The following is a 15,076-nucleotide window of genomic DNA, read 5'->3' as shown; positions in this document are numbered from 1 at the left end:
TACTAATTAATGATAACTAGCTGCGCCGGCCTGGCCTGTTTCGAGTGCTGTGAGATTTGCTGCTAGTTCAGTCTTTGATCTGCCTACTTACTCTGCAGTACTGCGAGTTATCTACCCACCTAGGTAGAGAGGTAGTAGGTTGGTGAGTAGGAGATATTAATAGTTAGGGGATGGTTTATGGGTTGCTTTTGTTGATTTACGAGTAAACTACGTACGACTATATGATATATGCTGTCTATTTTTCTGTCATTTCGCAATATCAGTGGTTATCTACTTGGTGGATTCGTATGAATCTATCTAGGGAGCAAGAAGGGTATTATTGGGGTACATGCCATCGACGTCAGTGGCTATATGTGGCGCTATATGTGTGATCGACATCCGCATGACACTACTACTCTCCACCCTATGTAGATCATCTATGCATACTACAAGCACCTGATCAGTACACTACGTAAGTCTGCTACGTACATCTACTTGCCGTCCTTTGAAGACAAGTTAAGTTTGTTGTATGAGTCTGGTCAACAGTAAGAACGCAATCAACAGTAAACCTAAGCAGCCTTCATCCGCACAGTAACATTCTCCCCCGGCGCGATCGTCAAATTCAACGCATAGCTAATTTCCCTCTCCGAAAACACATCCTCAACCGCCCCAAACCGCTGCAACAGCCTCACAAGCACGTACCCCGCCTCCGTGAGCGCAAACTGCTGCCCGATGCAGATGCGCGGGCCCCCATTGAACGGCAGATACTCCCAACCTACCCGGTGACCGGGGGAGTGTTCCATCCAACGCTCAGGGCGGAATTCGTTCGCATCCTCACCCCACAGGTCCACACGACGGTGCATCGCAAACACGCTGTACAGGACTTGCTGGCCGGCGCGGATGTAGACAGGGCGGGAGCCGTCTGGCCCGCCGCCGCGCGGGAGAGTGGTGTCGCGGACGGCTGTGCGGCGGTTGTTAGGGACGATTGGGTAAAGGCGGAGGACTTCGTTGAGGAAGGCTTGCAGGTAGCGGCAGTCTTTGAGGGAGGTGAAGGTTATGGGGGCAATGAAGCTTATCGGGGTGGTTTTTGGGCCGTCCGGGCCAAAGGCCGCGAGGATGGCGGTGCGGAGTTTGGTGAAGACGTCGCTGTGGCGGGCTAGGAGGAGGAGGCTCCAGCTGAGGAGCGAGGCGGTTGTGTCTCGGCCTGCGAGGAGAACGTTGAGGAGTTGGGAGCGGAGCTCGATGGGGTCTTGGGTTGCGGCTGCTAGTTGCTGGAGGAATACGCCGTGCTGTTTGGTGGGCGCTGGACTGGAGATGTCTGGTTTGCGGGACTGTTGCTGGTCCAGTGCGGCGCGGACGAACTGGTCGACGTAGGCGTGGACTTCTGCAGTGACGTGTCGGCTTTCCTTTGTGTTGGCGAGCCAGTGGAGCTTGTCGAGGCGCGCGCGCTGGCCCGCGAATTGCTGGCCGCGGTCGAAGTTGGCGGAGAAGGAGTCTGGCTGGTTGGTGTCCAGCGCGGCGGATTGGCTGTTGACACTCTCGCCGAAGAGGAACTCGGTGGCTGAGTCCATGGTCAGTCGGAAGAAGAGGGTTTGGATGTCGACGGCGGATGTCCAGCCAGTGGTGGGGTCGACGGGCATGGCGCGGAAGGCGTGTTGCACATGGCGCTCTTCTAGGTTCAGATCGCTGATTTGATCGCGGGTGAATTGGGGGCGGAGGAGAGCGCGCGAGCGAGACCAGTGTTCGCCGTCAGTGGTGAACTTGATGTAAGTTAGTTATTATTTTATGGTGTATACCAGGGAGGGGCGTACGATTCCATTCCCGAGGAGAGGGTGGAGGGAGATGCGGCGCGCGCTTCCCAGCTCGAAATCCTGAAATTGGGTGGCTAGCATTGCCTGTACGTTCTTTGGGTCGCAGGTGATGATGACATCGCGTAGGGCCTGGCGGGTGAGGTAGGTATTGACGCGACGGTTCTCGCGAGTCTCCATGAGAGAGAAGCGGTCAACGAACAGAACGGGCAGCCTGCGTGCTTTGTCTGCTGCTTGGAGTTCTTTGAGAGTGTTCCAGCCCAGGAAGTCGCTAGGATAGGCCGGGAGAGAGCCACAGCGCCAGCGGACGAAATTGCGAGCATGTTTGAAGGTGGTGTAGAGGCCGTAGAGGAGATCGAGGAGGGCGGCGAGGCTGATGAGGGAGGCGAGAGAGAACATTATGTCTGGTGGGTGAGCAGTGGAGAAGAAGAATATCAACGATGGGAGAAGTAGTGGAAGAAGTGCTGGTCACGTTGCTGGCAGCTGGCATTGGCAGCGTGATGCAGGCATGGCCTCTTTCTTTGTCATTCCTACGAGATGCGCCTACTTCAATGGTAACACAACGTCGGTCTATCCGGATGCAGTGAACGTGTCTTGCTCGTGAACAGACAAAAGAGGCTCAACTGAGGCATGGAATGGATCCATGTCATAGTAGATACCTTGAGTGTGTTTGTTCAATTAACAGGGTAAAATCTGATCTCATGTTGAATCTGACATTCTTGTTATCATTCTTCCTGCACGTAAATTCCAATACAGAACCCAATACACATTTCGATCAGTCCCATTATCAACCAGCAAACATGCTTATCACTTGAACTCAGTACAGGATATCCAATAAGAAAGACCATCTACCAAAGCTGAAAGAGATGGCCCACCTCATGAGCTATATCTTGGAGTACATCGAGTTGAGCCTCATATACCACCCCAATCATTGTACAACCAACCCGCATTGGATACACACACGTCACACTGTATGCAGAGGAACCGGATCCTCGGTCTTCCCGTTTGCTTTGGGGGCTTGAATAACAATTGAGAGGTGTATGATTCGACAACGCAGTCGGCTCGTTGACAATCCAGCGGCAAGATAACAGTCAGCTCAGCAGTGCAATTTCCAATATCCATGTACTCCACAGTACGGTGGACTTCACAACGCATGGAAAGACCCACATTTGAGGAATCAAATCAATTGACACATAATATGGGCTGGCCTGGTTCGGCAAATGTTGATTGGCGGTGTGACTCTGAACCCACTTTTCTCAACGGCGAGACAGGTCGACGAACCTAATATAGATATATTATGTACTGAGTAGACGAGGAAAGTGAGGAAATTGACAAGACAGAGGAAAGTGAAGAGAATGAAGAGATTAGAAAGATGAAAGATAAAGATCAGGTGACATCCCAGTCTCTGCCATGTTCCTCAGGCAGGAATGTCTTCTTCAGTTCATTTTCTCCTATTTTGCCATCAGTTGTGTCGATGAAATTGAGATCCACCAGGACCCCGCTCTCACTCTAGATATCATGACTGGTTGCATGCCTTGAAGACCAAGGGATCACAAAGACCATGAGAGGTACCAAGCCTGACATCATTCTACGAAAAAAATCAACAAAGTGAAGCCGTTTAAATCAAGTCCAACTTGAAGACCTTATCTCAGCTTCCAGCCCCCGAGCTGATATCAGACACGGTTTCCACATGGGATCATCGTTAGGAGAGGAATTCAAGCTTGGATTCTCATGCAACACATCAGTCAGCCAATTCCTGCATCCTACTAGGTGATTGTCCGCCACAGAGGGTTTCTTTTACAGTTGCAGAAATCTGCCTAAGGACGGGGATTTACACTCAAGATCATGCGACTCGATCTACGAGATTCAACTCCAGAACCGTTTAAAACCCTAGAACCCTTTAGAACGGTCAGCTCTGTCAGTCCAATTCAATCAACCTTGCGGAGAGTACGTCCGACACGAAATGAGACGCAAGTCAAATCTTAAATGGCCGGCCAGTCCCACACAGGCAGGCGAGTTTGAGCCTGGAGCCCGGGTTTGCGTTCCAACCAAGGAAGTAGATGGATGTGCCGAGTGGGGCCAGTTTCTACCATTCTATGACGAATTAGGAAAAATCAGGATAGGGGCAGGCAGATGGTTGGTAGCCGACCTACCGAACCGTTGAGAAAAACGGTCGCAAAGGTTAATAATCCTGTCAAACGAACATTTTCAACGACGATCTGCACCAGAACAAGGATCAACCCCCGACCGTTAGTTTACTCCATCTTCGGAGCTGCCAAAAAGGACGACTGTCATCACGATTAGGAGGACATACAAAAACGACGTCTGCCCGACTGCCATAATCCAGGAGTATCAACTATCCTCTAGTGTCCTTGCAGAAGATTTATTACTACATCAAGCAACATGGCAGCCACTCAAACTATCCGCGTCCCCCATCTGGGCGGCATCGACGCCGGCTACACTCTCTCCAACGGCCAATATGACCCCTCCAAGCCGACCTGCGTGCTCATCAACTCCATGTGCATGACCACCGCGCTCTACCGCCCGCAATTCGAGAGCGCCGAGCTCACCGCCGCCGTCAACCTGCTGGCCATCGAGCCGCTGGGACACGGCGCTACTAGCTGCGCCACGGAGCACTTCACCTACTGGGACTCGGCCATCATGGCGCTGCAAGTCCTCGACGCACTGAACATCAAGAAGGCGTTTACGCTAGGAACCAGCCAAGGCGGCTGGGTTGTGATGCGGATGGCCCTGTTGGCGCCCGAGCGGGTATTTCTCTCTTCTGTCTCTCCCGATACCTTGATACTGACCTCTTCCAGATCCAAGGTGTCATTCCCCTGGGTACGTCCATGGACAGCGAGTCGCCCGACTCCCGCAGCAAGGGATGCTGGGACCCCGCGCCGCTGCTGGCGCCCTTCCACGACAAGTGGTCGTCGGCGACGGCGACGCCCGACTTCCTCATCGACGACGTGTGGTGCGGCATGGTGAGCGGCATCGGATTCGGCGCCAACTCTCCCGCCGAGACGGGCGAGTTCTGGACCAAGACGTTGAAGGAGGTGTACCGCGGAGATGAGGGCCGCAAGAAGGTGCGCATGGCAGTGAACTGCCTGCTGGAGCGCGACGGGCTGCTGATGCGCCTGCGCGACGTCAAGTGCCCCGTATACTGGCTGCAGGGCAGTGAGGACACGCCGTTTGGCACAACGGTGCCGGTGGAGCAGATTCGGTTGCTGAGCGGGTCGGTGGAGGCGTCACTGCGGATGGTCGAGGGAGGAGCCCATTATCTGAACGCGACCAACCCGGCTGAAGTAAACCAGGCTGTCTTGGAGATGGTCCGGAAATATGCCTAATCTGTATATACTACTACTTACATACATACCTATTAATATCTATCATGTTGCGTGCAATCCATGGTCCATTGACGGGAGAGATATTATTCATCTCGTTAAAATTAGACAGCAATAAATACTTTGGTTGGCAAGCCACCCAAATGACGGCGTGGTTGAGGGGATAGTGGGTCATAGACTTCGACCACGCGATTTAGTTCCTCTCCCTAGGCTCTTTCGGATGGATTTGCAGCCACTCATTCCATGGTTCGTCCTCCCCCCGGTTCATATCATTTCCTGAAGGAAAACATGCAGATCGTCTCCTCCTACCAACGGAATTCGGATAGTGGAAACAGACAGGCGGGATTTGGGCCATTTTTTCCGCCAACACATGGCAAGTTGGCGGATCCAACGGGGCTTCCATGATTGGCCTCATCGTAACCGTTCGCATGTAACTCGGCATTGCGGCAGATGAGGGTGGGGGGAGGGAGAGGAGGAGATGCGGAATCGACGCGAGACTAAGAGAAGGTTCAACGGTCGTAAAAAATCTGGACTGACCATTTTGGACCTTTGGGCCCCCTGACTCTTGTCACGATGGTGGAGTTTCCTTTATATATTACCTACTATATTGGCTGGTTGTTTTAATCTATTTTTTTTTTTCAAGAAAAATCATTTCTGTCTGTTTTTCTTTTTCTAATTTATAAATCCTACTGCCCCGCGTGGTTTGTTTCCAAAACTCCTGTTAGGCGACGTGATATGAGAGTATGAAATGCAATGGGCAATGACGACAGCCTCCAACGCTGGGCAGCAGCCACCACCATCGCGGTGACGGTGCTGGCCTTTGTGTCTGTATGTCTGCGGCTGCTCTCGCGATGGGAGCGAAAGCAAAAGCTATGGTGGGATGACTGGATCATTCTCTGGTCGATGGTGCGTTCATCCAACCCTTCTTCCCCCATCAACCAGAGCATCACTAAGAAGAAGAACGACAGGCCTGGAACTTCGTCGTCGTAGGTTTCATCTTCGCCATGATCCACAACGGCATGGGCCTGCACGCCGACACAGTCGACCCCGAGAACATCGTCCTCATCGCCAAGTTCCTCGTCGTCGCGGAGATCCTCTACGTCTTCAACCTCGTCTGGACCAAGATCAGCATCCTCTTCATGTACTACCGCATCTTCCACTTCCCCTACTTCAAGCGGTGGGCCTACGGCATCGGCACCTTCATCATCTGCTGGGTCATCACCATCACCTTCCTCTTCGTCTTCATCTGTGTCCCCGTCGAGAAACTCTGGTACCCGCAGCTGCCCGGCCACTGCATCAACCAGGTCGCTACGTGGATCGCCAACGCGACCTCGACCATCGCCACCGACCTGGTCATCCTGTTCCTGCCGATGCCTCAGATCTGGAAACTGCAGCTGCGGACGTCTGAAAAAGTGGGCTTGACCATTGCATTTGGTCTCGGTTTCTTGTACGTCCTTTTCCCATCATCTTACAATAAAATAAAGATAAGATATACTGATAACAAATTGCAGCGTGGTCTTCGCCTCCGCCTACCGCCTCACCGTCCTCTTCTCCTACACACCCCTCGACTCCTCCTACACGCTCGCCCCAACAGTCGCCTGGACAGCGATCGAAATGTCCGCCGGCATCGTCTCCGCCTGCCTGCCGACAATGCGGCCCGCCCTCCAAGCCGGCGCACGCCTACTCGGCATCCAGCACGCGATGCCCGCCCTGCTGCGCAGTCGCACCGACGCCCTATCCAAGGGCCAGTCGAGCGGGACGCGGCCGCACGACCTGTCGATGAAAGACGGGAGCCGCACCGGCACGGGCGGCGCCCGCCGCCACTCGTTCTACTATCTGCCGGACGAAAACGACTCGCAGGGCGAGGGGGGCCACGAGTCCGGAGATCTGCGACCGGGGTATGACTGCGGGAAGATGACGACCGATGTGCGGGTTAGTCGCGCGAGCAGCCGGCAGGACATGAGGAGTGAGAGTTGTGGTGATGACGAGGTGCCGCTGAGGGGCATTCGGGTGCAGAAGAATTTTGTGCAGGTTAATGGGGGGCGGTAGCGAGATTCGAGTCATGAGAGTGGGGTGGGTAGTGTCGTATATTAATTAAGGGTGGGGGAAGGGGGTCGGTCTATGAGAAATAGTTAATGTTGCATAAATGAAGTACGATGATTCAAGCCTTACCCTCTGTGATATACTCCGTGCTATACAGATTGGCGCTATAACAGCGCTACCGAGCCAAGCCAACTCGATCAGGCAGATCATCACCAGCTAATGCAGCGCTTGCGTCGACGAACCCCTGGATTAGCAGCTACCTACCGCGCGAGTATAGAGTTCCCACAGGATGTCCGATCGTGGGTGTTAGTCGGGTGACTAGTTGAAATAATTATGATTCCACGAGGTTCACCGATCTTATCTGATTGCGCCAGGTCGATCCTTTAGCCCGTCCATCCATGAAGAAGAGAAAGATGATCTGCGTCGCTATAGACGGGAGTATATAAGTACTCCATCCTGCGTAGCCGTGCAGAGTCAGCTCCTTGATGATGTCGTCGCATTTAAACGGCCCCTTGGCTGTTGAACTTGCGACTGACCGACAAGTCTATCCATGTCCTTCTCATTGATACCCGAAAAGGAGCTGACTTACCATGACACAAGTGTATGTTTATGGCTTTGTACCTACTTAGACCTAGGGTAGCTTACCATGCTACCAGACGAGATGACCAAACACGACATAAATGCCTGCCTGCCACTTAATCCATGTTACTGGTTAGGAGAAGGCACTATTCATGCAACTCTATGCAAAGTTGAGTCAGCATACCTTCACAATGCACGTGACTACATAGATACATATAGAGTCACGTGTACGATGTGTGCTCAGGGGGTTGCTGAACATAAGACACATCATTATCATCCACAACGTCCCCTGTAGAGTCCATCCATCACGATCAGCCGATCTATGGGCCCAGATGCTCTCTGATTCTTTCCACGAGTCTAAATGTTCGATCGATTTCAAGTCTTATCTTGAAAATGGGGATTATCTCGTGCAAGGCCAGGCGGAGCTTAATAGTCGTTCGCAAATCTTAATATTCCACTCGGAAGGCCATAAGTGGTAGATCAAGGTGACTTTCAAAGGGGGGATTCTGAGCTCTGTGGACAGACCGGTGTCAAATAAGACCCCAAAGCGGCAGAGACGCAAAGAGTATCAGGACTTTATCAGGCTGATAGACCTCAGGTCTCTCCCTCTTCTTAACGACACGGTCAGTGAAGTGGTCTTAGAAGAGTACACCGATGAACGTGACTCCATGTTGAAAATACATAATACTGAAGAGCTCGCTCTTGGGCCCTTTGCATAATTCTCTGGGAGACAGATACACGATCCGAGAGGATCTTCCAAGGGTTATCTATCCTTCATGCCGTGAATTCCCTTCTCTTCGGCAGATCAGTAAGGCCAAGTTATTAGAACAGTCAGAGATTACGGACGGAGTCTCTCACGTCGTGGATGTCAATGATAGGACACCATACATTCTCAAGGTAGTTAACCGACCTCTATACCAGGCCCACGACACAGAAACTATTCGCAATGAGTTGAAAGATCTCGAATACTTTCGAGGAGAACCGAACATTGCTCAATTGGCTGGTATCGCAGTGGCCACGAATCCGTATACAACATCAAGTGCAACAGAACAACCTCCGGTTATCTTTGGCATTCTATCAGTATTCTACCCTGGAGGATCCTTACAAAATCTATTAGATAAGGATCGCGTGAGGGAACATTCCTGGGAAAGCTGGACTATACAGATAGCTACTGCAATAAGCTACTTGCACAAGGCAGGAATAATACACATGAACATTAAACCCTCGAATGTTGTCCTCGACGCAGACGGGAACGCAGTGCTGATTGATATCAGTGGTGTTGGTAGAATTACACACATGTGGCTTGCTCCGGAGATCCGAAAAGAGATATCACCTGCCGGTCTTCCGTTTGAGGTGCGCCAGAGAAATGACACTTGGGCTTATGGCAAGCTATTGTCTGAAATCATATCACATGCAGGGTTTTGTCCTTTTTTGGAGACTTTGAATCACATTGCTTCCTGTCTTACAGGGGAAGACACACAAACGCGCATGGCTCTTCTAGAAGCTATCTCCCAACTAAAGGATGCTGGTGTCGACAGGGCATTATTATAGTATCTTTAGGGCTTTAGGGCATTATGCACACGGCCGAGAAGCCACCAGTGAGCGTATCTCCTTGGCGAGACACAGTCTGGTGGAAACAGATACCAATAATTCTCCTCATACGGCGATAGGCAATTAGTAAACTTAGCAGCTTCATAGTACTCTGGATAGAATCCACTACACTCCCAATCGATCAGTCCAGCAACAATGCAGCGATGGTCTCCTGCAAATTCTACCATGATATCATCCGGACCGAGGTCTCCATGGGTGAACACAACCCTGGTCGATGAAGTTGTCACCGCGACTAGAGGTGTGACTACTAGAATAGGGGGAGGGAAGAATCTGGACTGCTTTACGTGGATCAAGGGGAGCAGATGAAGGAGAAAACAGCCACGGTGGCTGTGTGGCTTTGCACCGAGATGGAGGAAGGCTGTAGATGGCTAGTCAGATGATCCTGCTATGCCCTGATCGTACTATACAATGTCGAATCATGTGCAGTAGTCTTTTTGTTACAGTCCGCCTTCTAGAGATGATCTCCATAACAGATGATGATTATATATAAGAATGTATAGTACTCAAACATATACACATACTCCAATCAACTAGATATAACCGACGTCTTAAACGCCCCCACCACATCACATTCCCGGAATCCAGGCACGCGACCAAGAATGACCACTCCGCGGAGGAGTCCTAATAGCTTAGTTAGCAAACTTGACAAGTCCCATTCACACTGCCAAAAACTCACTTTGGAAAAACGACTCCAGGTCCAGCCTCGACGGAGCCACGCTCTCCCCCAACGACTCCACCAGCGACATCTGCAGTTGATAGTCCGCACTCTCACCACCACCAGGGGAAGCCGAATCCGACTCCCTCACAACAGGAAACAAAGACCCATCGACCTGGACGCCCCGCTCGCGCAAGAACCCCTCCACATCGCGACAATCGAACCACCGACCGTCGAGCCCGCAAGCCTCGAGCCGCCTCTGTGCACCGTCCACGCCCACGCCCACGCTCAAGATCCGCCGCGGGAGGCGCATCTTGGGCGGGTAGATGGGGTTACCGGCGGTGTCGCGCGCGGGGTAGTGCGTGCCGGCGCCGCCGATGCAGTAGAACGGTAGGGTGGGTACTTCGAGTGGGTTGTCGGTGTCGGCGCAGACGAGCCGTCGGAAGTAGGGGTACATTTTGGAGCGGTTGCGGAGGCACGGGACGAGGCGGAAGACGCGGTAGATTTCCACGGGGGGCGAGTGGGTGTTGGTGAAGAGGCGGAAGGCGTATTCAAGGCTGTAGCGCTGGAGCTGGCGGGAGAGGGAGCACTCGCGGAAGGCGTGTGAGTGGTTTTTTGTGCTGGGCGAGGGGTTATTGTAGGCGATGGTTGCTGTCGGAGAGGTGTAGTGGGTGTTTCTATTGTGGTGGTGAAGGGGCTGTCGTTGTGGTAGCCGAAGGGGGTGTTCGGAGGATTGGAGTCGTATGATCGCGTTGCTTCGACATTGTCTGTTGGCGCTTGGGATGTCGTCCCCGTTTGGTCGCGATCGCAACCAGCAATATCAAAGATATTATCGAAGCCGGTAACTAGTGGATGGCTGTCCTGCAGCTCAGACACCAGCGCGGCTCTATAGTCTGATAGCGAGTCGGAGATACTCTGCAGTTTCGTTTCCAAGAGTGCGACTCGCTGTTGCGTTTCCTGTAAACTGGCCGCCTTTTTCAAACGGTATGTCTTTTGCGCGCGTCGGATCTGACTTCGTCGTTCCTGGGTCTGTTAGATCCTGTCTCCATTGCGTCACAGACGATACCTACTTCCGATAAGACGGTGGCGCTATCTGGGCCAGATCGCGGACGACCACTGCTCCGGGGCATACGGCCCTGGGAGGACGGTATCATTGGCATTGTTGGCGGTATCGATGTGCAGACCGTGGTGGTTGAAGGCTCAGTGTCTGAGTCCTGGACCGAGGAATGAATACGATCGGCTGGTGGCGTCAGATCTGGATGCGCCGGGGCTGGCGCATTTTGATCGTCTGGGGCGAAATCTCGCGCAGCGAGAAGCTGCCGGAGGTGTGGAGTGGGATCCACCATGCCTCGAGGTTGAATTCTGTTGATCAATGTTGGGTGGAATCGAGATACGATGGGGTGAAAATTGGCGAGTCCTCGGCGAGGCGAGATGATTCTATCCGATAATGTAATCCCTCGGCTGTGGAGATGACCCACTTGTCAGATCATGATAACAACCTTATTGTCAGTCATTATGATAGACACAATGTAAATGTTTGAATAATCATTGTTTCATGTATCAAAATAGTGTATGTTATTAAGATGCGTGATAAACCCCTAATTATGGGTGATCTATCTAGAAGTATAAAGAACCCGACAGTATATTCATTAATCCTGTCTACAAAGATTATAGTGAATTTATTTAATGAACAGACTCTAAATCCCATACAGTGAATATAGCCGTACAAGGAAATTAGTTAAGATTCCTAGGCTTGAAACGAGCTCCTAGGCCAGACCCATCAAACGTCCGTGGGAGTGGTGTGTATGTTCTTGTGGTATAACTAGATAGAGGTCATTATCTGGAAATCAGTACCATGGAGGCAAAATGTAAATATTTGTATACTCATTGGTTCGTGGACCTAGAATCTATATGGTTTGAGGTACACTAAAGCACAGTCTCATATCTTATGTCTGAATAGCTGATGTATTTACCCCTGAAGTACCACCGTGATACGTAGAGTCTCGATTAGAATAAATCGAGCAAACGTCTTGGTATTAAAGACGTCAAGTAGGAACAAGTACTCCTGTCAACTTAAGAACTAGTCGACATTCTTTATTAGACGCTCCTTCAACGCTGAACCACCAGACCCAACCGGCTTGGTGAACCCTCTCCAGCGGACGCAACAGCCACAGTCAACAGTACAGTGACCCTTATGAGTCAAGATCTCCCTCGTAGAATCATACGCATCATCCCTCCGTTTCGCCGCTCGCCGGACCTCCTGACAACAGCCGCAATCGCGAGCGCAGCATCCCATCCGTCGCGCACACTCCTCGCGGTCGTGATCCTCCGTATCCCGCTGCAACTCGTAGTAAAATGCCCTCACCCAGGGTCCAAAATCTTTCAGTGTCGGCAAGTTTCGGTTGACTTTCGCGTCCTTCGAATTGTACTCCCTGTTGACATGGGCCGTATGCCCGAAGTAAGGATTTGCTGCCACAACGACCGTGAACTGATCGGCTTCCTGTGCCAATATCCACAGCGCAGGTAGCACGTCGTCCAAGCTCGCTTCAAGCTCTTGAATGGTCTCCTGGACCTTCTTGCTGCTCGGGCCGTGTGCGTCAATGCGGGCTTCGATGTCGGCCTTGCGCTCGAGAAGGCGCAGCCCGTACTGCTTGGTTGCCATCGTGCCTGTTATGTGTCTGTGCCACTGGGTGTTGAATTTGATTTGTTCCTCCTTGTCGCTGTTCGAAGTGAGCGCTTTGGCCAGGGACAGGATGGCGTTTCCGATTTGGCGGCAACCGATCCTGTAACAGAAGGTTTCGAGGGCGTAGGATATGTTGATTCCGCTCCAGCTGGCCAAGAAATAGACGACGTAGAGCAAGATTATCTGAAGGAAGAACAGAGGCAGGTTGTCATGTTGTAGCAAGCGATATGTGGTTTGATGGAAGATAGCCACGGGAAGTAGACACCCGATCACAACGAGCTGAGTGATAAGGGGATCCATTTCAATAAAGACGGAGCGTTGATGTTATGTGAAGAAGAATGGTCTGGTTGAGAAGATGGGAGCGTGGATTTGTCAATGGTGATAATTGAACTTCTCTATGCGGTCATTCTGATGTGTGTCTAGGAAGGTGCCAAACTATAATGGACCAAGTTGAATATAATCCTCAACATCATGGCAGTTTCCTTGTAGTCACTCAATCGTATAAACAAACTGATTATCTGGTTGAAAATCCACATAGGCTACTTAGTGACATATTACGCTATTGTCTAGAAGTGAATTGAATCTTGACTTCATTGTTCTAGAGTTGTCTATTCATTGTCCCAAAAGGACACTCGCTGATTATCATACTGTTTTGAATGTGACCACAATAGCCCAAGTGAATGAGTTTATTAGAGTCCTTAGTGCAGCCTGGGAGGCTTAGGCCCTATAGTATGAGTTCCTTATATATGCAATATCCATCGTGTCGATCGTAGCTTCCTATCTTGACAATCTCTCCTGGTCTTTCTATCTCAACCACTACACCAAATTGACTACACCAAATTGTTGGATCGGTATCTGGTCGGGCTTGATATAGCTGAGATCCCAACATTTTACAAATCAAAATCTTCTAGCCACAAAACAAAACTGGAAGGGCAATTCTAGGAATATGACAATATACTGGATCCTTGCTAATGAAGTCTGCCTTGAAAGGAACATGGCTACCTCGACCTTCGCCTTCAACCCCAACGCCAAAGCGAACGTTCCCAATTGCACGATGAGGTGAAAAGTGCCATCCAGTCCACCAGCCTCTTCAACCTGGCCCAGCTCCTCATCTTGATGTGGATCTTCAGATTGTTCTGGATCCTTCTTGACGCGCTGTCACTGCTTTTAAACCGCGCCATAAACTGGTCGTAAGTCATGTTCCTACATATCATCCTTCAATTATATAGACTGACACAAGGGTATGAATACAGCTGACCAGAGTGCCTACCAGTGCATCGGTGTGGCCACGATGATTGCCACGAAGCAATGGAGAAGGACGAGGCTTGCCCTCACAGAGAGTGCAAGCACTACAAGGAGAGTGCACCATCATCGCCTCCCAGAGCCCCCCTGGAGCTGGTAGTCCGCCTCCATCACACCCAGGTTTCACCGGCCCAGGAGCTCATTATGACTATCCCAGAGGATATAACAATCCCATCTGTCTCTCCAAGTAGGCAGACAACATCCATACGGCGTATTCCAAGGCCGAGGCCCCCGGGACCTCCGACGAAGACGATTCGGAGTCTTCCTCGGGGGAGTCTTCGTCCGACATCGAGCCCTGTCCCCACTGCATGACTCAGGTGCGTTAGGGTCGCTGACAGCGGGGTGGCTGGTGTCGAGTGCCAGACTCTTCCGGGAAGGTTGAACTGTCACTAGTGCCAGCAGGGGCGCCATGGTTGTGTCGGGTAGGTAAAAGCTCCCTCTGCGGGGCTTGCAGTGCTTATAGAAAATACTCAATGCAGATAACTGCCTGCTCAATAATGTGAATGACTTTGACCTGACCTCTAACGAGTACCAGAGCATCCGTCAGTTTGAATCTCTGCCAATGGTGTCTTATACATTCCCGTCTATCAAGACTACTATGTGTTAGGTGGGAACGCCGCTGCCCAGGCGGAGTGCTGGGCTCTGAATGCTGCATTTTACCAGACGCATTCGGCGGAGCATGTGCCAACTACAAATGGCCTGACAGAGTCAGTCAGTGCTCCGTACGAGACGAGCTATGGCGGCGAGTGGGGAAAGAGGTCTTCCAGCAGCTACGCCTAGTTTGGGGGGTTAGAATCAGGTGGCGGGAGGCCTGATATGCCAATCAATTTGGACCCAGACGAAGGGGCGGTGGGTAATCTGATTAGTTTGGATGAGGATGAAGTGGAAGAATTTCCACTCATCTTTCTGAATAAAAGTGAGTATAACTTTCGATTTGTACATGTTTAAGCACAATCCCCAACACCAGCGCCAGCGCCAGCGCCAGCACCAGCACCAGCACCAGCACGCCTAGTCGTACAGGCCTATGTACGAAACTAAGCATGGCTTGCAACCTCTACGTATTACTAGGAGC

At 51.5% G+C, this 15,076-nt stretch overlaps 8 protein-coding genes across 8 annotated transcripts; 4 read left to right on the top strand and 4 right to left on the bottom strand.

Annotated features, from left to right (window-relative positions):
• Positions 1–438: 438 nt before the first annotated feature.
• On the bottom strand, positions 439–2,250 carry P168DRAFT_293878 (cytochrome P450). The gene is made up of 2 exons (XM_024837906.1): positions 1,791–2,250; positions 439–1,739 (listed from the first exon to the last, which is right to left on the bottom strand). Exons 1-2 carry the CDS (start codon positions 2,184–2,186, stop codon positions 549–551), a joined length of 1,587 nt encoding a protein of 528 aa, XP_024688441.1. The 5' UTR covers positions 2,187–2,250; the 3' UTR covers positions 439–548.
• Positions 2,251–2,501: 251 nt separating this feature from the next.
• P168DRAFT_293876 (uncharacterized protein) lies at positions 2,502–3,099 on the bottom strand. The gene has a single exon (XM_024837905.1). The coding sequence runs from the start codon at positions 2,940–2,942 to the stop codon at positions 2,700–2,702; it is 243 nt and encodes an 80-aa protein (XP_024688440.1). The 5' UTR covers positions 2,943–3,099; the 3' UTR covers positions 2,502–2,699.
• Positions 3,100–4,190: 1,091 nt separating this feature from the next.
• Positions 4,191–5,134, top strand: P168DRAFT_322761 (alpha/beta fold hydrolase; the record flags this gene model as incomplete). The annotated part of the gene is made up of 2 exons (XM_024840603.1): positions 4,191–4,556; positions 4,607–5,134. The coding sequence occupies 2 exons, from the start codon at positions 4,191–4,193 to the stop codon at positions 5,132–5,134; spliced, it is 894 nt and encodes a 297-aa protein (XP_024688439.1).
• Positions 5,135–5,678: 544 nt separating this feature from the next.
• Positions 5,679–7,190, top strand: P168DRAFT_261112 (uncharacterized protein). The gene is made up of 3 exons (XM_024834688.1): positions 5,679–6,037; positions 6,100–6,578; positions 6,643–7,190. The coding sequence occupies exons 1-3, from the start codon at positions 5,885–5,887 to the stop codon at positions 7,178–7,180; spliced, it is 1,170 nt and encodes a 389-aa protein (XP_024688438.1). The 5' UTR covers positions 5,679–5,884; the 3' UTR covers positions 7,181–7,190.
• An 895-nt stretch (positions 7,191–8,085) lies between these two features.
• Positions 8,086–9,726, top strand: P168DRAFT_313738 (kinase-like protein; the record flags this gene model as incomplete). Its single annotated transcript, XM_024839697.1, has 3 exons — positions 8,086–8,228; positions 8,265–8,413; positions 8,484–9,726. The coding sequence occupies 3 exons, from the start codon at positions 8,086–8,088 to the stop codon at positions 9,302–9,304; spliced, it is 1,113 nt and encodes a 370-aa protein (XP_024688437.1). The 3' UTR covers positions 9,305–9,726.
• Positions 9,727–9,866: 140 nt separating this feature from the next.
• P168DRAFT_293871 (bZIP transcription factor) lies at positions 9,867–11,416 on the bottom strand. The gene is made up of 4 exons (XM_024837904.1): positions 11,090–11,416; positions 10,782–11,042; positions 10,041–10,608; positions 9,867–9,985 (listed from the first exon to the last, which is right to left on the bottom strand). Exons 1-4 carry the CDS (start codon positions 11,177–11,179, stop codon positions 9,891–9,893), a joined length of 1,014 nt encoding a protein of 337 aa, XP_024688436.1. The 5' UTR covers positions 11,180–11,416; the 3' UTR covers positions 9,867–9,890.
• A 562-nt stretch (positions 11,417–11,978) lies between these two features.
• Positions 11,979–13,002, bottom strand: P168DRAFT_337692 (uncharacterized protein; the record flags this gene model as incomplete). Its single annotated transcript, XM_024841749.1, has 1 exon — positions 11,979–13,002. The coding sequence occupies one exon, from the start codon at positions 13,000–13,002 to the stop codon at positions 12,100–12,102; it is 903 nt and encodes a 300-aa protein (XP_024688435.1). The 3' UTR covers positions 11,979–12,099.
• A 1,008-nt stretch (positions 13,003–14,010) lies between these two features.
• On the top strand, positions 14,011–14,784 carry P168DRAFT_322757 (uncharacterized protein; the record flags this gene model as incomplete). Its single annotated transcript, XM_024840602.1, has 4 exons — positions 14,011–14,124; positions 14,196–14,321; positions 14,540–14,546; positions 14,612–14,784. The coding sequence occupies 4 exons, from the start codon at positions 14,011–14,013 to the stop codon at positions 14,782–14,784; spliced, it is 420 nt and encodes a 139-aa protein (XP_024688434.1).
• Between the last annotated feature and the right edge of the window lie 292 nt (positions 14,785–15,076).

Source organism: Aspergillus campestris (assembly GCF_002847485.1).
Source record: "Aspergillus campestris IBT 28561 chromosome Unknown P168scaffold_18, whole genome shotgun sequence".
Taxonomy (NCBI): domain Eukaryota; kingdom Fungi; phylum Ascomycota; class Eurotiomycetes; order Eurotiales; family Aspergillaceae; genus Aspergillus; species Aspergillus campestris.
This window is presented reverse-complemented; position numbering and strand designations above follow the sequence as displayed.